Raw genomic sequence first — 23,462 nt, 5'->3', positions numbered from 1 at the left:
CACTGCAGCCAGGTGTGCTGCTGATCTAGCATCATGGTCTATTTATCCCCTTGTATTTTATTATTTTCAAGGTCATTCATGCAGTTATTTCGTCTGACAGCCATGGCATCATTGAGGTTTAAATGCATACAAATACATTGATGAAGATATAAAAGCAGAGCTGTGTTTGTCTCTGTATGTTCTTCTTTTGTATCTCACTGAAAGACTGTAATATAAATAATTTCCCACAAAGCTATGTTTATCCAAGTCTACAGCTTTTCTGATCCTAGAATAGACACAGCCTTACCCTCTGTGTGTGTTTGTGTGTGTGTGCACATACACATATTTGTGTATCTATCATTACAGTTTAAGGGGAAAATATCACAGTCCGTACTGAATTTCCAATACCAGGTCACAAAATAGTTCCAGTATTCTGAAGTACATGGTGTCTGCTGGTGAAGGGCCAGAATTAGCACATATATTTCCCCACTGAGGCTGGTTCCAAATTGGAGACTATAGATAAAGAGTGTTGGACTACCTACTTGTCATTGTTCAAGGTCTTTAAGGCAGCATAAAATATAAACAAAAATGAGCATTAGGAAGCACAGGAATGGGTTCTCCCACTATAGGGACTCTCTTGTGCTTCAAAGGGAATGAAATATGTGAGGCAGTAGTAACTCTAGTCCCTGGAGTGCTAATATTTGAACAAACCTAGCTCATATAAAATTAGAATCATTTTAAATCTGCACAGTCTTGCTGCAGCAGGTCACATTTCCAGTTACTGGGAATGTTTGGACAATGTGGAGATGTGTCTGACATTAGCACTGGGATCTCAGCAGCAAGATTTTTTCCACATGTTAAGAGATGCAGGGTGGGTGAGGAGGACCAAAGCAGGCAAAAGGGATGAAGAAAATGAGCATAACTATATTTTCCTCTGTTAAGGGCAGCTAACTTGAGAGCATCTGATGCTGAGGACCGCCAATACCCTGAGCAGGTTCTTTGCTGGAATGGATCCTTCCCTCCCTGCCTCCCCCATCACCCCCAGGCAGGAGGCTCTGCAGTGCTGGCCAGGCTTTGTTCTCCCTGAAGCTGCTGATTGCTCTCCCTCTGTGTGAATGAAAGTGGAGTTAAGTCAATATTGAGCACCTTTGTAAAATCCCACTCCGAATTCATTTAGCATTTATTCAATTGAGTATTAATTATGGGATTTTTTTGGCTAAAGAAAATCCCTCACTGTCATTTCATCAAAGTGTAGAGTATGGTGTCTTAGTTCCCCCAAGCATCCTTTGCTCTGTTTCATCTTCTGCTGGATTTTTCCCCACAGTTACAGCCTGCAGAAAAGAACTGCATTTTTAAATATTATTCTGGAGATGAGAAATGGCACAATTTCTAAACATCATACATATAGCAATTTTGTTAAAGTGCCAATAATCTCTTATTGGCAATCTCATCCAGCAAGAGGATGATTTAGTAAAGAAAAAGCCCCACAACATTATCTGGAAAACTGGACATTGTCCTCTCAGTTGTTCAATTTAAGAAGCACTTACAGAGAAGTCTGAATTGAAAAGCAGGTTAAGTATCCAGACTGGTGTCAGACTAATAAATTAGGAAGCCATTTCATCTCCAAGTGCCTTTTAGACTCTTTCTCACCATGAGCCATCTCCTGTAGTTTTAACCTGAAGTCTCATTTTCTTTTGCTTCAGTATACTACCTGTATTTTAACATAGGTAGCACTCATATTCTTCATTCAGTACTCAGTTACCTAAAATACTGACAAAAAAGTATTAAAATAGAGATTTATAACTGACTTTGGGGCATTCAGTTTGGAATAATAGCTCCTCCTTTTCATAAATGTTAATATGAAGATTGCCTGACAAAGCCAAAAGGAGAATTTGAAAGTTGGATTCATTGTTTAATATCTAGCTCTAGTTATTTACAAGCATGTTTTGTCTTGTCATTCATAATTTCTGTTATACTTCTTCCATGCCCTTATTCAGCTCAACAGTTCAATTAAATAATGTTGAATTCACCCAAAAATCTACACCTGGCAACAGCCTTTGAGGTCACAAGGCGATGATTTTATTAGAGAAATCGAGCAAAAGTGGAAGGAATGTGGGGGTTGAGAGGGGAAAAAAAGCTTTTGCTGAAAGATGAATATCTTCTGCGAGACCAATCTGAGCAATTATAGCTTCAGCACAGTGTTGGGGAAGTGGGAATAAATATCAGCCAAGCTCTTTTCTCCCTATAAATATTCTCTTTTTTGATAAATTGGCTCAGGCATGGTCTCTGCTCAACCCCCTCCTCTCTTCTTACCAGAGAATCACAATCAGGGCTGTGCTGTTCTGCCACGTCCATCCAACCCGCTTAGGCACTTCCAGCCATGCAGGAGTGCTGCAAATTGCACCCAAATGTCATGTTGCAACCCCCTCATCTTGCACTGGCAAAGGACACCAGTGGCAGCATGACCATGGGGCAGGTGATGCTTGATACAGCAGTTCCCCTCCAAACATTCCCCATTCCTTAAATAGCTGCACAGCACTGCTTGTGCATAGCAGTCTCTATGCCCACACTTAGAGGTCACACATATTTTGCAGTATAGTTATTTGGTTATCAAAGGTATTGTTGATGGTTTGGATAAGGGCTGGAATTTTCTATCTATAATTAACAGTAGGGGGTGGTGCTTTTTTGGATAATGGGATGCTGGAGGTTGAAAGAGAGTGGAAAAGGGACACATGTATGATCTTTCCTATAAAGCAGTCTGGTGATAATGCCCAGCTCACGCCCCCTTTGCTCACCCTTTGATGTTCAGATCATGCATCAGATGTGGAAAGATTGACTGACAGTCCCAAAACAATGCATGGTGTCTAATGAGCTCACTGAGGCTCAGCACTCCTGGTTGTGACATTTCATCCTGAGCCCCTCAGCTTCCAGCAGGTTGATTCACCCTTTTGTTTGCCCACAGCTCTGTGCCATTGGAAACTGGCCATCTCCAAGTCATCTCCAGAAGTCAGAGAATCCTTCCCATGTATCACAACCCTCTCTAACTGGTGTTTGTGGGTGTACCTGTCCCCCATTGCATACTCATCCCATATATATTCACCATGAGGAGGCAGAAGCAAAGGAATTTGGCTTTGCCTGAGCAGCAACAGTAACTCCTTTAGACCACAGGAGGACAGTCCTCCCTGGCAGATCTCTGCAATGTCAGTGTGCATCCTGAAGCTGCTGCATATGGCATTTGCTGCAGACAAACTGGATGGCATTGAGCAGGTGGATAGAACTGTTCTCAGATAGGACTTCCCCTCCTACCGCTGGGCCCTGTCAGACAGTGCTGTGCAGAGGATCCTATCCAGCCTATCCCAGAAAATAACTGTGGGACTGTACACGCTGGTGCTACTGACCCTGAATCCTTACACAACAAAGATGCTCTCAACACCTCCATAACTTCTATCAAAACAATGGCTTAGCTGGGTTTGTGTGAACATCACAGACATTTCTGGCTGACTGGATATGCTGCCATTTAAGAAGATAAGAACTCTAATATGAGATAAGAACAGTTATGTTGTTTCCTTAAAGTCACAAGAGACTATAAGTGACCCTTCCTAAAACCTCATGCTAATGGAGCAGTTATTTTAAGATCCTTTCACCCTGTCAAAGACTGCAATTCATCCAGCCCCTCAAGGCATTTTTTTTCTGCAATGGTCCTGCAGGGGAAAGCAGCTCATGGCCTTACTTTCTTCTTGCAAATTGAAACACAGCCTTCCTGGTTGAGTGGATAATGCTGAGACTTAGCCTTAAACTTCCTATGGACACATCAGTGTGATTCTCCTGTTTTGGGGATTGCCTGTCCTTAAAATGTACTGTCTTAATGGCCTGAGAGCTATAGACAAAACTAAGTCCTAGGTTTGGTCATCATTTTGGTGACACTAGTTCTGTACATAACAGATCTACCCAAGTTACGAAACAACTCCATTTAGTATGTGGCATTTTTATATTTGATTAGGTTTTAGCATTTGAATAATGGCTTTTGTGACAGATGTGATGTGTCACATTTTCAGGCTTTTAGAGGGGCAGAATGAGACTCATGACCTTTCACTTCTCAAGAGTCGCTCAGCCACTGGACTCTGATGACACACGGTGCAAATAATCATTTCAGCTGGCTAGAGCTGGGTACTCCCATCACGGCATTTCATATCCAGTTCACTTTTCAATGGTTTATTTACAATTTCTGCTAAATCACAGTTAAAGTTATCCAGCACTTAGCTGCTAGATCAGTAACAGATGACCCTTGCCAACAGCACAGTTGGTTTTGAAGGCCAGTATGACTAGGAAACTGAGAATAAATGGATAGGTTAAGAGGTTGTATGTGGGAACTGATGCCCATCCTCTGTGTGAACATCACCTTCCAGAGCACAGTGCTGTCAACTGGCTGACCTTCCTCTCTCTTCCCCTGCCGCCCATGGCCTAAAGTAAAAACACCTCTCTGTAGTCAGAGCTGAGCCTGAAAAAGAAGAAACTCTCAAAAATACCCTTTCAGAAAAAAAGAAAGGCTTCTTAAAAACAAGTCCTCATGCTTTTGCCTTTGTCACAGCCCACACTGCGGTACCGGCACCATCCAGCACCCCAGGACATGTGGCACTTCATCTCTCAGATTCAATCCAGCCTGGTTAGTTCTGTCCTCGCTGCAATCATGTGCTGGGAGCATCGGCCTGACCTCGGATTACTTCTTGGGAGTGTTCCCAACAGCAGCACCCAATCCCCTCCCTGCCGTGCCCCGATGTCCTAGGAGTTGCACTCCTCGCAGTGGCAGGAGAGGATGTAGCGGTAGGTGGCAGTGAGCCGCATGCCCCCCGAGCATCGCAGCCTCATGGCCTTCAGCTTGGAGGTCTGGGGCCGGCAGCAGTGGCAGGTGGAGCGGAAGGGCTGCTTGAGGACAGTGCTGAACGACACCATGGGCTCGGAGCGCGACGTCTGGCTGCAGCGCCCCTCGCAGCGAGCCAGCAGCACCATCTGGAAGGAGAAGAGATGGGTTAGGAAACGTGTCCCCATGGCTCTCGGTGTGCAGCTAACACCAGCAGATGGTACCTCCTTCCAGTCTGGCTGGTTTTTCAGCGCTTACTGCATCCCACCACCTTGGCAAGAGCATCCAGCCCCACACAATGTGCTGCCCCTGAGCTGTGTATGGGAGAGCAGAGGAGATACATGGGCAGGAGGAAAAGCAAAGCTCCTCCTGGAGTCCCTGGCAGTGATGCCAATAAGGACTAGAGGACCTGGGCTGACCTCAGGGCTCCAAATGATCACAGCCAGTCTGCTCTCCAGACACTGTGACTGCAACTGCTGCCCCCAGATTTGTGGCATTCAAGCCCTTAAATCATTAGCCAGACTGATACTTCTGTTGGGTATTTTCAAGTGCTTTGAGTGTATATAGTAGTGCTCAGCAGAACTGGTCTTTGGGGACAGTGAAATGTCTCAGATTCTTAGACAGCTGAAAATATAAAGTAGAAATATAAAGAAGGTGCTCAGTTTATTGCTTTAAAGATGTGAGTTGCTAGCTCTTTCCTTTTACAAAGATCACCTTGAATATGTACTTACAAGTATATGTGTATATATATATTTATATCATTGTATCATCTGTATCTGTATAAAATGCCCTGCAAAGCACAAGGCAGTGAAAATGTAACAAATATAATTTAATTGCCAAACATGAGAGCTCCCTAGTGAGATTTTCCAAAAGCAATGCTGTCTCCATGGTCCTTCTCCTCCTGAGTTCACTGTCTGAGCTGTGACCAGAACAAGGAAACCTGCACAACAGGAGGCACTAAAGAAGGAAAACCCATGGCGAGTCACCTATTCCCCTCCCCAACAATCCCCTTGTTGAGCAGAGGAGATGGATAGAGTCTACTAAGTGCTATATAAATCATGGAAAGGATCTTCTAAAGCTCAGGAAATTATGTGCTAGGAACAGCTGTTACCATCTTGATAATAGGTTAAGTGCTGTACAAGTTTGAACAAACTTTTTTACTTTCATGGGAAGGAAATACTAAGTCCATATCAGCTAATTCTGTTTAACCAACATAAACTTCAAAACCAGTTTATTATATCACCCAAAGCAGGCACTAAAACACTCCTATAACCAAGGAAGAACATTAGAGTTTAACCATGCTACACATATCTCATGGGTTTTTTCCAGGCAATCTAAAAGGATAACTACAGATGTGACAGCAAATATTTTACGGTGTTAAACGTGTTTTGAGCTTCTCTCACTAGACATGCTCAACTTGCTGCAAATCTCCAAGCTGTGCAAGCAGGTATGTCAAATGTTTAATTTTCTCTTTAGTCAGAGCCATGAAGAAAGATGAAATAAAAAGAGAGAGAGAATATTCCTGGTATCAAGTAGGAAATGCCAGCACTGTCTGTGTCCATGGGAAAGGCAATGATCATCCATCATACAGTGCTTAAAAATTACTCTTCCAAGAGTACTTGCATGCTAAATGATTTGCTTGGAAATGTATTAATATATGAACAACTACAATTCCAGTCAACACAGATAGATCACAAAGATGTTTTCATGAGCTGATGATCCATGGTTGATACCATCTTGTTTCTTGAATAAATGAAGAGATGGGTTCTTGTTGCTTTCTGACAAATTTGCCATCCTTGATGATTTGTAGCATAAATTTATGGCCTCCTTCCTGTGATACTGCATATTAATAAGCAAATTGACTTTAGCTGTTAGTAGTAATATTGTGGGAAGGAAATTTCTGTGTACTGTTGAGCCACACATGAGTTTTAGACCTATGACCTATGTCAAGGTCTTTAATACTAGTGATTTTAGAGTATAGAGGGAAAGGGGCAAACATTAGAGTACTAGTGCCCCATTTCTGGCAGATAAAGATCCACTTTTTTTCCCCTTAGTAAACAAAACTCACTTCCCAGGCAGGCAACTGCTGAAGGTATCTAACTAGATACCAGTTACACAGGTATTGCAAAGCAAAGGCAGCAGATTGGGACTTTTAAACCAGTTAGTTTCTTTCCCATGAAAGCTCTTGTTAGGTCCCCTACTTTGACCAGCTCACCAGACTGTGTGCACTCTCTGTCACAGGCTGTTCCCAAACGTTTGGCTGGAGATGAGGTTGAAGAGCAACCAAGTGGCATCTGACAACTGCTTGAATGTTGCAAGGAAAACAGAGCTGCTATCTCCTCCAAGGGGGATGTGCAGCAGCCAGAAATTGCTTTTTTGAGCTTCAGAGGACCTCCAGAATCCCTTCCAACCAGTATTTCTATGATACCATGATTTCAACCCACATATGACAGCACATGTTCTCTGTGGTGGAGGTGACTTCGAATGGTTGATGCTTCTGGAGTCTGTAGCTTCTGATGCTCTTACCCTAAGGACATTTTATGGCACACATCTGCTCCTGTATCTGCAGGTACTTTCAGAAATGACAAGAAAAAAACCCAAACCCCCAAGAAACAGGATTAAGGGTTAAAGAAGAATTGTAGCAGTGTAATTATAGGGTAGAATTATCTGGTGTGCCAATATCTGGGTCTCAAAACATTTTGCATGAACAGCTGGCTTCCTAATGCTAAGCCAGTCAATATTTCTTCAGTGTACCACTGCATTTATAATTGCTTAGGAAGTCTTGCCTTTAAACCATGGCTTAGTCTGTGGAGGCTCTAATTTTAATCTCAAATTTTGCTGGCTATTTAGTTTTTCACAAGATTAAGGTCAGTATTCATATAATGTAAAATTACAGTGTTGGTTTTGTGTCATGTTTTTGGATGGCAGTGTAATCTCTTACAAATGGCACAGCACCAAGGGTATCAAGTCAAGCTTGCAGGTTAAAAAAACATTCAAATTTGCCATTTTCATAGCTTTCTAACCTTCTGGGCTAACCTGAAGTCCTCAGCAAAATTTCACCTCCTCCTCATAAATCCAGAACAGCACCAGTGGATTTTGGCAGGTGTGCAAATGAGCTGGAAATAGCATGTACTTTAAAAGCTTTGCTTTGCTATTTAATCAATTGTACCAGCTGCTTATTGCATCGTGTACTGTAGCACAATAGAGATTATCACCTAAATAATTAGCAATGCTGTGATGGCACAGCACAGTGATACAGTGGGGGTATATATAGTAGAAACGTGTGGGTATTTTATAACCTGATCCATGTGCCACTTGGCTCCCCTCATCCCCTGCACATGTGTGTGTCACCTTGCAATGCTGGACCCAGAAGCACAGTGTCCTACAACAAGGAACCACGTGAGTCTTGGATGTATGAGCAGCTAGGGAAGAATAGGTTTTCTTACTTAAAGTCAGTAGTCTCATAGGTGCAAAAAAGAGAAACCTGAATCTGAGGTAATATTTGACTCTGATCCTTTGAGCTGTGTTCTGGAAATTCAGGAGTTGTGAACTGGTTTGTTATTAATGGTGTTTGTAGTCCTCTTTCCTGCAGTCTTCAGCAACAACCTGAGGCCCAAAAGCAGATGGGCTGAGATGTGTGAGAACAGATTTTCACACAGAATTCATGGCTCGGCTGGAAGCATTACTGGAAATCTCCTGAGCTACCTCATGAGTAAATGTCTTCAAACATCTGCTAAATCTTTCTTCATCTGCTCTGTGTCTCTCTGGGCTGGATTCTTTAGTGCAATGCTGTCAGGTGTAGCACACTTCTGGCACGTCTGGATGAAGCACTTGTGACAGACAATGCTGTAATTTAGGAGGCTCTGGTTGCAGCAGTGAGGCAATTCAGGACATCAGTGAAGACCAGTGGGTCTCCATGGCAGAGATCAGGCAGAATTCAATATGGTCAGTAAAGGCAATAGCTCATGAGTTGATACAAACTTTTCCTTGAAGCCAAAGGAAAACACTGATTTTCAGGAACAAGTGGCCTTCTATCCCTCTTTTGTGTCTCTTTTAAATGTTCTGTTACTCTAATGGACTATGTTTCCAAAGGTTTGGAAAACTGAGATCACAAGCAAGAGGGATTTAAATGATTAAATTATATTGGGCAGATGTTTCCACTGTGTTCAGTTTGGGGCCCCTCACTTTAAAAAGGACATTGAGGTGCTGAAGCAAGTCCAGCCAAGGGCAACGAAGCTTATAAAAGATCTAGAGCACATGTCATATGAGGAATGGCAGAGGGACTGGGTTTGTTTAGTCTAGAGAAGAGGCTCAGGGGTGACCTCATCACTCCCTACAACTACCCGAGAGGAGGTTATAGAGAGGTGGGAGATGTCTCTTCTGCCATGGCTACAGTGACAGGACTAGAGGCAAAGGCCATAAGCTGAGACAGGAGAGAGTCAGAGTAGACACCAGAAAAAAAATTTTCACTGTGAGTGTGGTCAGGCATTGGAATAGGTTGCCCAGGCAGGTGGAGGAGTCACCATCCCTGGAAGTGTTTAAGAGGTGTCTGGACCTGGTGCTGGAGGATATGGTTTAGGATTTAGAGGTTACAGTGGAATGACAGGTCAACAGTTGGACTTGATGTTCTTAAAGGTCTCTTTCAACCTGGATGATTCTATGACACCATGAAATGTAACAAAACTACTTCCCATGTGGGTACAATTGGCAGCATCCACAGAGAAGCATGGTATACATAATTCTCTTTTAACCAGGGCAGACAGCAAACCTAACATGTCTTGCAATTTCTGAAGCCTTTTTTAACTTCTGTAATTCCATGCTGCACTAAAAGGAAAAACATACAGAGTGAAAAAGGATGGATCTGTGGAACCAGTGTATCATCCCAAAAAAGGGCAAAGTCTCTGAGATTGTCAGTCCAAGCTTCACGACGGAAACTGGGTGAAAACAAGAGGTACCACAATTCCCAAAGCTACTCCTGCAGAACCTTCCTTGGTTTTGCCTTGTTTATATTTTATGACAATACATATAGGAACAGACATTGCATCTAGTTTTCATTAACAAGTCTAATATTCATCTATGTTTATATGCTAAATCCAGAACAGAAGCCACATGTCTACCAGGATGATTCCGATCCCTGAGACCTTAAAAAAACCCCTTGATTTTAGAGAGTTATCTAGGAAATGTCAAAATTATTTCACTTTGTATGGGAACTGTTTTCATTTTCCACTTCACAAGAAAGTCCATACAACTTGCAATATTGTTAAAAAAACCATCCTTGAAAACATTGTGGAGTTTGGGAAGCCAAAAGATGTGATAATATTTTCAAACATGATTTCCATTAAAGCCTTGATTTAAAAAGAATCACTGACTTTTGGAGCCAGAGTTGCAAACGTTTATGTCAACAGCTTTTTTTTTCTCAAAGCCCAGTTTTGAAATAATATGGTTTTCATTACAATGCATTTGGTGAGCTCATTTCCATCAGTCCCACTCCTAAAGGCCTGATTGCTTTTCTCTGTCATTAGGGATACCAAGAAACCAAGTCATTGATGGGTTTCCTTCCTTCCTTCTTCCTTCCTTCCAATGTTTCCCAGATGGTAAGAAGGTCTAGGCTAGGCTAACCAAAGACCTCTCCTCAATTACAAGTAATGCATGATTTTACTGTTTGGACTCAGAAGAGTAGGGCAAAAATCTCTGGGCTTCCACTGCTGTGGATCAGGCATGGTTGTGCAAAGCTGGGCAGAAAGCACTGCTGGGAGACCAGTGTAGGGCAGCCCAGAGCAGGGATTTCTCCTGTGCCCAGCTGTGAGGTTATCAGCCCCTCTCTGGTGAGCAGGCACAGGACAAGCCTGGCTGAAGGGGCATAGCCAGGGCAGCAGCTGTGCTAGTGCACAGTGGAGCACAGAGCATTGAGCAGGTCTTACTTTCTGTTGACTCTCTCTCTGTGCTTTAGGTTTCATGACTTGCTGCCACCTGTGATATTGCCTCACCCTGCACCGACCACAGGAAGTAGATAACTCATTCTGAACACAAAAGCATCTGGGGGTGTCTCAACAATGTGGATCCTCTCTCCTTGTAAATGCTCCCAGGATCCCTGCTGTTAGGGTTGGCCATCAGGCAACACAGCAGGCAGCCCTCTTATCCTAAACCCCGTGACACACTCTTACCCAATCTCTTATTCCATCACTCTTACCCAGCACAGGGCTGGCAAAAAAGCATTGGCACTGGCAGTTGTTCCCTTTCCTTAATCCAGGGATATGAGTGCATAAGGCAAAGCCACTTCCCATGGGACAGAGGGATGGTCCAGGCATCAGAATGTACAGACTGTATTCACTCAGACAGAACAAATTAGGACAAGACGAAAGGGACCAGCAAGGATTTTCCCATTGTTTCTCCTAATTATTTTTCTCCATGCAGTGAAATAAATGGCTGTAGGCTACATGCACAGAGGCTGCTAAACCATTTTGACACAAACTTTTTCAGGCTTGAAATCCCAAATGAAAGGCAGTCTTGTATTTCCATCTGCTCCTAAGCCCTACAGTAAACACCCAATTGTCATTCTGCATGAAAACAAAGGCCTTGAAACTGAATGGGTGGGGGTGATGGAAATAAGCAATATTCTTCACAATCTTTTTTCATTACCATTTTGCAGCTTGTTTTTTTGCCTTAGTACTTCACCTTGAAAGTTAGAAATTTACATGCTCTAGATTAAAGACTCACTTGAAGGAGGAGGTAACTGGGATCATCTAAACTTCCAAACTAGCCCATTGCCTTGGCAAGACCCCAGTGTGCTCCTTGAATCTTAGTGGTTTATGGGTTACAGTGGTCATTCTAGGTTGACAGTTGGACTTGATGATCTTAAAGGTCTCTTCCAACCTCAATGATTCTATGATTCTATGATTGATTGCATGTTAGCTTTACCATCATGGTGTGTTTCTCCTTTTCAGCAGGTGAAAAGAGACTCAAAAGCCTTTCTCTTCAGTCCCAGTTCTTACATACACACCAGGTGTCTCCACATCTGTGCATCTCTGCAGCTGTTTTTTGGTAGATAGGAATTTACACAGAGAAACTTACCCAAAATTGCTTGTTTCAACATTTCTTCCAATGCAACACCAAGGGGGTAAGGGAAGTCCTTACCTTGGAGCTACACTTGTAGAGGGGGTGGCTGATGGAGTCCACATAGTGATGCCTCATACAGCGACTGGGGTCAGAGTCAATCATGAAGGAACTGTCTGTTTTACTCTCTGCATCTCCCATCATTGCCAGGAGTGAAAGCATGGAAATCGAAGCTGCAAGTACATGATTTCCCATTGTCGAAGAACTTCTCGCTGATAACAGCAGAGGGAGGTAGAGCATTAAAAAAACTCCAAATTCTGGAAGCCAGTTCTTTTCCACGATGATGAAAAGTCTGGTTTAAGTGTCTTAGCTGTCATTCTTCTTCTTGAGTTGGTGTTTGCCGAGATTGTAATCCGTCAAAGAACCTCCTGCACAGCTGGAATAAAAACAACATAAATCACAATCCTGACCAAAAAGATCTCTGGGGAAAAGTACACATAAATAATATTAAAGCACACAGGACCTTTGCTAGCCAAAATATACATCCTGAGTGAGCATTGTTCTCACAGTAGGTAGAGAATATGGCATTAGGAAGGAGATGTCAGGGGCTTGTTACTTTAAGCATTGCCCTATCATTTCACTGGGGAGAACCTTCTGACTTTTAGCATCACGAGGGGTGCAATACCAATCTTTTTCACTTCGTGATGTCCCTGGTGTGTTCAACTCAAAACTGGCAATTAGTAACATGTGAGAGACATCTACAAATTGAAAGGACTGTGTGTCCACTCAAAGTGTCAAAGAGGGGCAAAGCTAGGCTGCCTCCTGCATTGCAGATGGGGCTTTCTGGCCTACACAGCACATGGAAAGTCTGAAGGCAGGTTGGGTTGTGACTCTAGGGGCTGCTTGTCAGTCTGCTGCAGCTGCTGTGCTGCAGGGACAAGGAACATCTCCAGAATGGAGGGATGCTGAAGGTCCAAGTCTAGGCATGAGCAAAGTGGTGCCCCAGGAAACTTGCTGGGCATCAACCTGCACTTCATGAAGTACTAGCTAGGTCTCTGGCTGTCCTGCCCTCCTGACTACCAAACTCACATGCACATGAGTGGATATGCTTTACTTGCTTACCTGTCAGGCAGCACTTGGAAAGTGTCAGTGTCTTCCCCATTCATTAAAGAGCAGCATCTGAAAAATACATTACATTCCATAATATCCAAGTATAGCCTAGCTATCAAATGGGGAAAAAATATATTCAGGTGGAGTCTTGTGGCAATCTACCCAGGCATCTGGATTTCTGGCTGATGTTGGAGGCCAGGAGATTCAGCAGGGAACAGGCACAGGACAATACCTGAAACCCTTCCCAGAGCTCTGTGCCAGCAGGAGAAGGAGAGCTTCTCCCTCAGCTGCTTCTTCACAGCCCTTTGATCCTTCTCACAAAACCCAAAGTCTTGACTGAGTGATTTAATTTCTCATTTACTGCGAACAACTATAGCTTGAAAGAGCTGTGAATATCCATCTAAATACAACCCAGAAGAACAGTCAAAGGCTACTCATAAGTACAATTAAAAGTACAAGGACTTTCTGAAGAGACTTAAGATAAAACAGTTCCCTGCTCAGGAACAAATTCTCCCCCAGAGCCTCTTGTGTATTTAAAGAGCTGATCTGTGCCTTTATTGCCTGATAGAAGCCTTTTTCAAAACTGTTTTCTGGTTTGCTGGCAATACTCTAAACCAACTGATACACATCTCCCAAACAGCCTGAAATGACAAGGCCTCCCCACCAGAGTGCTTGATGATTTGTGTATTGCTTTATAGCTTGCTCAAACACTTCTGTGAGGGAAGTGCATAGCAGTGAGAAACATTTCCAGAGTTCATCCAAGTTGGGAGTTGAGCTTTGTTGGGCTGAAGTGACATGGAAAGTCTCATGTTGGCAAGAAATGTAATTAGGGATGCTCTGTGTATTAGAAACAACCATGCTCTGTGTATTAGATATTTTTGTTGCTGTTATTGTTTCAAACTATTATCCATGTGCCCGAGTAGGAAAGGAAAAATGATGTGACTGTGGATTTAGGTTACAATATATTTTTTCCCAGAGTCTGACCTATGACCTGGTATATTTTCCTCAGCAAATGTGGCATTAAAAATACTGTGTCTTTGCAGTATAAAGAGCTTAAACAACACTAAACACTTGGAATCTCAGATACATTTATGCACAGTCTTATTCATGTCAATAAATATCCCTCCAAACATTATAGCTGGATGAGAGAGAAATCTCTCAGTCATGGGAGCTGGGACAGACTCCCTCCCAGAAGTGAGTTGTGCTACTCCAGTTCATGCAGATGATGCCCAAGGATTAGCTAACAGGAGGAGTGATGCACTTTTTTTTTTTAAATGTTTAACCTTTTACCTACATTCCTATTCTTTTTTTTTTTATAAAGAGGCTGACCAAAACATGCTGCTTGGCAAGGTCTCTCTCCAACATAGTTAATCAGTATTACACACCCAGTAATTCTCTCTCTGTCCAAATAAATTCACTTGATATTAGACACTCTCATCTCATGTGATATTATATCCAGGGATCCCCATTTCCCATCCTCTGTGTCCCACTGTTAATTTTCTGCTTCTATATCTTTCCATGTTTTTGATCAGTATGATTTAATACAGTGAGAGAAATCTGGAGTCCTGGCTCAGTTTTCAAAGGCTTATCTCTTTAGTTTTCTTCAGAAAATAATTGGATGACACAGTCTGCCTCATGAAAACACTGTGAGAAAGCTGGAAAGAAGTAGGAAAAAGTGTGAGAAAAGGAGGATGGCAGTACCTTCTTCAGGGTAAGCACAGCACAGTACAAAAATTATTAACACTCACAATCTTTTAAAATTGCCCTGATACTTCTCTGGCAAAGAAATGTAGCAGGCTTTGCTAACAATACTGTGAAAGAAGAAAAAAATTACTGTTATCACATATTTGTAAAAAAAAAAAGAGAGAAAATGGATGTAAATGTGATCAATCTTCTGTGAGAAAACTGTGTACAGTTGTTGATACTGTCAAAACGAATGTGTTGGTGCATCTTCTGACATACCTATGTGAAGTACACACATACATTTTTCAAATACATATGCTGTGTATAATATGTAAGGGGAAAAAAGCCTTAAAGGGACATTTAAACATATAGAAGTTACTGTGCAGATTTTTATTCTGCAAAAAAAAAGTCTAAATATTTTCACTAAGGTACATCACCATGATGAAGTATGTTGGCATGGCATTTTCCAATTCAAGCTGATATCGTGCAATGGCATTCCACTTTAACTTAGCATTTTTTATTTTATTTTTTTTATGTTAAAGATTGTATTCCTTTTGAAATACTGTCTGAAATTATAAAATCCTAGATAGAATGTGATATAAGGATTGACATGAAGTTTCCAGTCTACACTTCTGTCCAAAGCCAGAAGCAAGTTCACCTGTAATCATGAATCATCATATATGATGACATTTATTTCCATATGGAAAAATACACTTTTTTATTAAAATCCACAATTTTACATAGACTTTTTTTAATTCTATTTCAGATGGTTTTTCCTCAGTTTCTTTTCAGGTAAAAACTGTGGTAGACAGCTCATCTGCCAAGCTAACAAAATGAAAACTAAAATGCTTCCTCTTTACAGCATCCTCTAAAGAAAAAGTGGTAAAGGTAACTTCATATTCTCAGGCTAAAAACTGGCTAATTTGGCCTAGCAGTGGATGAGAATCACTACTTTACACTTTTTCAGAATTCACTGGAATGAGCAGTGCATTCTGTTAGTTATAGGCTTATGGTTCCCTTTCCATACAACTAGTTTTCAGGAATTCATAAAGGCATAACATGCTAAAAGCTGGTACAGTTACAGCTGTTACCTAAAACTGCCACAGCTGTTACCTGAAAACTTCAGGGAAAAATAGAAAACATCCCAGAAAAAAAACATATTAACATACAATTCAAGACTGTATTGCACATGGACATAAGGGCAGAGGGAGGGTTATTTTTCCAATTCTCTGTTCTTATTAACTGCTTTGTGAATGCTGAAATAAAGATTTCTTATCATAGTCTTAGTGGTGAAGGTTAAGGTTTTGTTTTGCTTTAAGGACAGAAGAAAATTCCATCATCTGGAATTATTTAGCCAGTCACTTTGTGAGAACATAAACAGAAATTCCCTTTTTGCTATGTATCTTGGAAAAAATAAAGAGCTGAGCAATTCTCTAAAGGTCTATTGGATCTGCACTGCTTTTCCCCTGGAAGGTAGGAAGGGACCAATGGAAAAGCTCATTTCTGGTGTAGTTCTGCTCGGCTGTTCCCTGCTCATGAGCCCCCCAAATTAGGCATGCACGTATGTTCAGCTTGACCTTCATTTGCTATGTGTTTTCTGTGTTTGAGACTCCTGCTCGATGATGAGGACACAGTTCAAGTCACCCAATGCTTTTTATGTTTTGGAGGCTGCCAAAATCCCATAGAAGCAGCAGTGTGTATATATAACTTAAGCCTGGCCTTGCATGCTGTGCATATTTAGTAAACACAATTACTTGGATCCTACCATGTGCTTCCCTCATTCTGAATTTGTTATGTAAACAGCAGACTTACAAGGCTACTCAGTTTCTCCAAACTCAGGCCCTAAAAAAAAGTGTCACTAACCATCTATGTGTATATATATGTGTGTGTGTAATTCACTGCTGCTGTTCTGACAAAAAAAAAAAAAAGCCACAGAGTTCTTCATGAGACTGAAATGGGTTCCTCAAGAACTTTATCTAATCTGGAAAAATTTAGGCCAGAAAGATGTGGATCTGAGGGCTTTGTGCTCCAAGATCTGGACTGGAGTGGAAACAACTGTTGGGCAAACTACACTGTCAGACTACACCAGGGTTTGTTCCACAGGGTTAAACTCCCCACTGCCATGACAAAGGCAACATGGTCTGTTCCCAGAGATCCTTTGGCATCTACATCCCTCTGATGGTTCCAGCCCACGCAACCACCACACTGTGCCTGGGAACCATTTGGGAAGCAACTCTGTGTTCTGGGACCAAATCGTGTGAGTGACAATATGAACCACTTAAGAGAACAATTTACCTAGCAGAAGAGATAATCCAAGATGAGATGGTGTGCCTGATCCTTTCTGTTGAACCAGCTCAGATGCTTTGTCAGTTCCAATGTATATTTTAGCTCTGTAAATAAATGCAATAATCTTCTCCTCTCGTTATCTTACTGTGACCATTTTTGTTGCAGCAGTGAAGGAGTTGACCTCCTACATATGCTATCAAAATCCTCTGGCTCTGCAGCCACCTGTGAAAACACCTGACTAAGTCACCAAGTGGATGTGGTAGCAACAGGTGAACACAAGGAACTCCAGTTGGTGAAATGCCTCCATGCAGCAATTCTTCCAATCCCAAAACAGGGAAAATACCAAACCAAGTATTTTGAGTGAGATCCTTGCAGGTCTAAATAAGTTTAATGTTCCCCAAGGCCTTGTTGTGCCCAAGAGGGTTTGCTCAGCTGACATCTAGCTGTGCTGAAGCTTGTCCACCTTGACACCAAGGGAAATGTCTTCACCCATCATATAGGAGCTCCATCCACCCATTACACAGCAGGCTGCAGGGCAGAGTGTGCCTGAAAGGAGGTTACAGGAACAACACTCACTCCTGGGCAGAGCTGGTGGCAGCTGGTGGGCAAGAGGAGAGGGGGAAAGGCAGTAGGAAGGAAAACAGTCTCCAAAGAAGGGACTTAAGCCTCTTCATCTGGATTTCCACAGGAGGGAAGGCTGTTTTCTAGTGCTACTGTGGCTGTGCTGTCCTACCATCTGACTGCTGGCAGCTGCAGGACATTGTCCTGCAGCATCCAAGAAGATCAAAGGGACACTAGCTCTGAGCAGTCAGAAATGTCAAACACACAGATATGGTACTTGAGAGAAAGTCCTGCACGTCATGTTCTGCTGTGAGGCTTCCTTAAGTCTTTTAATATTTTAGAATATGAATACCAGTTACTATAAGCAGACTGAAAAAAAATAGGAAGACCATGGCATTTGAAGCTCAAGAAACAACATAGTAATTGCAGCACATATAATGGAAGCACCTGTGGGAGCATCAGCACACATGGGACTGGTTTGCTGGGCCTCAATGGGATGGCTCTAGTAAAGCCCCATAAGTCTTCCTCTCATGGGGACCTGGTGCATGAGGTGGAACAAATGAAGCTGAACAGCACTTGAGCTGGCTGAGCTCCTTTTGAAGTTTCCAAGAATATTTGCAGCCTTTCAGGTAGCTGGGAGAGGGGGAGCTAACAGTGCCTTCCTTCTAGGCTGTTGAAATAACAAACTCTAGTGGGTACAGCAGGCTGGCACCAGGCCAGCAGACAGGCACAGGCAGCATGGAGAAAAGGTTTTTAATACACTCGCAAAGAATAACTACTGGGGGACAAAAGACTGCTTGTATTTTTATTCTTTCCTTTTCCTGCTTCCAGGAAACTTTAAATAGATTGATTAGGGGCATGCATGGGATATCTCTCTAATGAGCTAGTAGAGCCATTTAATGGGGAGGTGATGCCAGCCTTGGATTCTTTCTTTATTCCCGTGTCTCGCTGACTACCAGAGTAGTCATGGTCTTGGGCCTCAGGCAGGAGAGGAATACAGTTTTCCACTGGGTCATCCAGAGGGTACTGGATGGGATCCCTCCTTGGTGAAGCACCAGATGCAGAGCTGAGCTAAGCAAGGCTTCCCATCCCTCTCAGGAGGCAAACCAGCAAGGGTGGCTGCTGGCTACAGTGCAAATGTTCCCAGCCAAGCATTAGCTATAGGATTTGCTTCAGTAATTACCTCTACTTTAGTCTTATGACCCAACATGAGGCAAAATGACTTTTGGCCAAATTACAAGTTGCTGAGAGGTCTAGGGCATTCAGGCATGTGTCCTCTACCTGTTGGAGTGTGTTACAAGCAGGTGGGCAGTTTTTGTTCTCTGTCTTTTGCATATTTTCCAGAGAAGTCAAAGGCCTGTAGTTACCAATAAATGCAGGAGTAGGAATGGGTTTTTTACTCTTTAACACTAAGCAAAGACATCCCTGCCACTGGGACCAGCAGAGAGTACTATGCATACTGGAGACAGTACACGATCGAAGGGGATGTTCCCTCTTTTCCAGCCCTAAGGGCAAAATCCTTTCTTCTTTTATACACAGGGAAAATTCAGATCACCATCCATATACCTCAGCCTCTGACAATTAGGGAACCTAAATATTTGGCTCATGGTAACAATTTTATATCTTCTAACAAGGGGAGAGGCATTCCCTAGGTCCCACTCCCTTTGAGCCCTGCTGCTATGACAGTAATGTGATTGTCACTGCCATGGTATGCTTAACCTTTGCCAAACCAGAGCTGAGGCATTAACTCAGATCCTCAACTCACATGTCTTAAAGGGCAACTTAACCTGTGCAGCCTCCACACTGCTGGACCAACACAGTCTGCACCTCAGTAATAATAAGCATGGAAATGTGACAAGTGTAAGCTATAACAGTGATTGATGCAAACAGAAAAATAACAAAGAGAAGCTGAAAAATAGCAATGAGGAGGAATTCCTAGGACCAGTGTCTCCATGGCACCAGCAGCCCCCTACCCTGACACCAGAAGAGGGGCCACACTTGCCTGTGGTACAAAGGATCTCCATGCCACACAATGAAATTCCAATAAACAGGACAAGGACTGATGGTGTCTGGCAGTGGTAGTGCCACTGCTGCCCAGATAATAGTCTGAATTAGATTATGTGAAAAAAGAAGGAATGTATAGACAGACAGCTGCTCAAAGGCTTACTACAACCTTGCTTTTATTGTTCTGCTAAGTTAGAGGTGGGGCATCAGAGGGATTCCTAACATACCACTACTGAGAAATTTTAATATGTTCCACACTGACACATATAAAAAGGAAATAACAGCTGATCATAGTCAGTGGAGACTGCAGCATCTCTTCATGCACATGCACAGAAGCATGGGCAAAGTGGGGTGCTCTTGGCTCAGACATCTGAGCTAACCTGACCCAACTAAACCTTTCTCCTGCCACTGAGCTGAGTTTCAGTGAAAGGGCTGTCGAGCAGGGAGCAAGACAGCAGAAAAAGAGGTGATCTGAGTATGGCTACTCACCCCATCCCAAGATACCAGGACATGGAGAAGGGCAGGGGAGCTGAGAGGCAGAACACTTAACACTGATGAAAAGAAACACGTGTTTACACAACCGACAATGATCCGGTGGAACAAGATATCACAGAGGGCAAAAGTTTAGCTGGGCTCAGCAAAAGGACCTGTTATGTATGGGAGGGTTACAGTCACAAGTGTTTTATTTTTAAAGAGTTTTGGGGAGGGTTATAAACTCTCAGGACTCTGAGAGTTCAGTTGATGGGGTTAGGGAAAAATTCTTCACCACGGCAAGTTCCCCCTAGCTGCCTGCCACAGGGTGTCTGTGTCTTTCTTTGATGTGGCCGCTTCAAGCCTCACTCAAGAGGTGGATTGCTCAAATAACATGGGTCTGTGGCACGGTCTCACATAGCAAAACTTTTCTAAAACTCCGAGACAAGTCTCTCATACTCAGAAGGGCATTAACGGCACAGGAATTTGTAATACTTATAATACAACTCTCAGATATTTATAATTGTAATTCCAGTGGCGGTATTGGCTGGGGTGGGATGGGAAGATGCCTTTTTCTTCTTTCAGTTGAACAACTAATCCACTAGATTGGTTGCAAAAACAAATGTCTCAGTGGCTTCACGCAAGCTTTGTGCCATAGATAGTCAGCTCCCTTTGTGGTCCAAGGACAACCTTGAAACTAGTACATCTGAGAGCAGACAAACAAGGAAGGGAACAAAGTCAGCCCTAGGGGAAATGGGGAATGAAGTCGACTCCAAGAGGACTCCCTGTCAAACGAGTCGTTAGGCATCAACGTGAGCTCCCAAGTAGGTGGCTTGCTTCCTTTCTGCCTGGGCAAAGGAGATTGCAATCCTGGCAAGACAAGCAAGCGAGAACATACAGATGCTATCACAAGCCTCTATGGCACGTGAGGGATTGTTCCAGTGGGGCAGATGGCTTTTGTGGAAATCAGCCACAAGGAGCTACCTGGGATATTGCTACTGCAAACTGTACACAAGACTGCCTGTAACAAGTATCCTACTCTTACAGGGGCAATCATAGTGTACATGCATCTGATCAAAACCAGGTGCTGTGCAAACACAGGAAACCTGTGTGGGACACCTTCAGGTAGAGAACTGAGCTTGTAACTAATCAGCAGCAGCTCCTAATAATACCCCATCCCTAAATCAAATTGCATTTTATTTTGTAGGCTTGGAACATCTATTCCTTCCACATTTGCTTTTAACTGGAAAATCTCAGAGCATTGTTTTATACCAGTTTTGCACATAAGATTTCCTTTCTCCAGCACGAACATGTCAATGTGTATATAAGTCACATTGGGAATCCCTGACTCAAGCTGGTAAGTAATAACTCACCAAATAGTTCTGTTTAGGTCCAGGGAATTATTCATGTGTATAACTGCTCACAGATATGTGTAAGGTCCCACAGCCTGAGCAAAAGTGAGCATCATGACTAATTTGAAAAGTAGAAAAAATAAAAGGAGAAAGATCCTAAATTGTAGATAATTTGGAGGAGGGACAAATAATAGCACTGTGATTATTACATCCACATTTACTGGCCACACCAGGCAGCTGGGTTGCTTTTATTAGAAAATAATTTTGCAATAAGGAACTGATTTGAAGTGAATTTGTTCCCACTGCTGGTTTCAAATAATCATTTGCCTTCAAGTGAATTTGTCCCCACTACTGTTTTTTAAGTAATCATTTCCCTGTCCTTTTCCAATATGCAGAGTTCTTATCTCTCAGCCACTGGGACAGTTACAAAGCTTTAGGAACTGTAAGTAACATTTAGCATATAGAAAACATTGTTTTCATCTTTAAAGAGCTGCAGAAACCTTAATAAGTTACTTGTCATGGTATATGTCCCAGGCAGAAAGAAGTAAGATATGTTATGGGGAGGCTATGAGAAATTTAAATGAGCTTGAGGGGTAGGATCAGAAATCTGCCTGACAGTCCCACAGGAGTTCACACACAAACCAAATTGCAAATTCAGATTTGCCACAAGAAAATTGCCTCCCCAAGACACGCTCTGTGTGACACTGCTGCAGTGAGCTAACCCAGCACTGAGATTGATCTTCACACGGCTCATCTGTCTTACTCGGGTTTTTAGCTACTGGACCCATTCATTTGAGCTTTTATAGGATGAATTCACTCACCTGAATCCTAGCAGGGAGACAGGGCTCTGTTCCTCAGCTGGGCTCTCTCAGGGCAGTGTCCGATCCTGAGTCTCACAGTTACACTACACTGACACTTTGTCACTGGGCTCATAACAGCGAAACTCTTCTTTTGTCCCAAAGAAACAGAGAACAGTTATGCTCGTGCCTCTGGCGCTGACACACAGGGAAATGATCTGCAGGGAGAGGAGGAGAACCTCCCTCTCTCCTTCAGCTGGAGGTCTGGGGTGCTGCAGCATCCTCCCGGCTCAGCTCCCGACTGCACAGCCACACTGCATTGCGTGCCACGCTGACAGCTCCCTCCTAAATATACCCCTCGGCATTACAGCAAACACTGGGGCTTTCCTCAGAGCTTTCAGCCAATCAAGAGGTTGTGTTAAATCTGCCCTAATCCAAAACCAGTGCTGTCCAGTCCATAGGAAAGCTCTGCAGAAGTTTGGATAAATAATAACGTGCAAATCGCCAGCGCTCCCACAAAGCGTGACACACGAAGCTAGAAATAAATATTGCCTGTTGTTTCAGATGATTCTGAGCACTCCAGCAGATGACTGGCAAGAGAGCAGCGTGCAGAAGTAGTGATAAAAGTAAACAGTCCAGCTTTAAACTAGCAGGCTTGCCTGTGTTCATAGAGCCCTATTGTAATGGGACAAAGAGGTTGCTCTCTGGATGAATTCAGGGCAGAGTCCAGCACATCCATTCACTCCACAGCCTCCCAGCTGGGACCAGCTCAGGGCTGCAGCACACTCACTAGAAGAGATGTTTAACCAAGTTTCTCAGAAGCACACTGGGCTACCTGTTTGACTGTGTGCAGGCATCCTTTGGGCAGGAGATAGAGATCCAAGGCTAAGGAGACACAGACACTAGAGCTGTGTCAGTTCCATTCAAGCATATTTTAATTTAAAAAATGGTACAAGGAGAACATATGTTTGTCAGATAAAGGCATTAAGCACTCAGTTTAAGCCCGTGTAATACTAAAAATCTGTAGGAAACTCTGTGCTTACCTTTGGAAAATGCACCATTCCTGCCTCCACTTGCACTCTTCAGAGAGCTAAAAAAGAGGTCCTATTACTTCCAAATGCTTTTGTTCTTCTGTCCCTCTGTCACATGGCTTGCCTTTTATATTTGCAACACACAAAAGTTAGGGCTGTTGTTTAAGAGAGAGAGGGGGAGAGAGAGAGGGAGAGAGAGAGAGAGAGAGAGAGAGAGAGAGAGGGAATGTCAAATGGAAAAGTGCCATTGCAGTCATATATCAATCAGGGCAGCAGC

At 42.9% G+C, this 23,462-nt stretch overlaps 1 protein-coding gene across 3 annotated transcripts; it reads right to left on the bottom strand.

The window, feature by feature from the left end:
* On the bottom strand, window positions 1-23,276 carry NDP (Norrie disease (pseudoglioma)). 3 transcript variants are annotated; one of them, XM_009073221.1, is made up of 4 exons: window positions 23,198-23,260; window positions 13,013-13,069; window positions 11,972-12,326; window positions 4,176-4,986 (listed from the first exon to the last, which is right to left on the bottom strand). In XM_009073221.1, exons 3-4 carry the CDS (start codon window positions 12,188-12,190, stop codon window positions 4,759-4,761), a joined length of 447 nt encoding a protein of 148 aa, XP_009071469.1. In that variant the 5' UTR covers window positions 12,191-12,326; window positions 13,013-13,069; window positions 23,198-23,260; the 3' UTR covers window positions 4,176-4,758. The 3 variants fall into 3 exon arrangements, with proteins under 3 accessions (XP_009071472.1, XP_009071469.1, XP_009071470.1); XM_009073224.1 differs by lacking the exons at window positions 13,013-13,069; window positions 23,198-23,260 and adding an exon at window positions 1-17 and having other exon boundaries at window positions 4,750-4,986; window positions 11,972-12,319; XM_009073222.1 differs by lacking the exon at window positions 13,013-13,069 and having other exon boundaries at window positions 23,198-23,276.
* Between the last annotated feature and the right edge of the window lie 186 nt (window positions 23,277-23,462).

Source organism: Acanthisitta chloris, unplaced genomic scaffold (assembly GCF_000695815.1).
Source record: "Acanthisitta chloris isolate BGI_N310 unplaced genomic scaffold, ASM69581v1 scaffold26544, whole genome shotgun sequence".
NCBI classification, from domain to species: domain Eukaryota; kingdom Metazoa; phylum Chordata; class Aves; order Passeriformes; family Acanthisittidae; genus Acanthisitta; species Acanthisitta chloris.
This window is presented reverse-complemented; position numbering and strand designations above follow the sequence as displayed.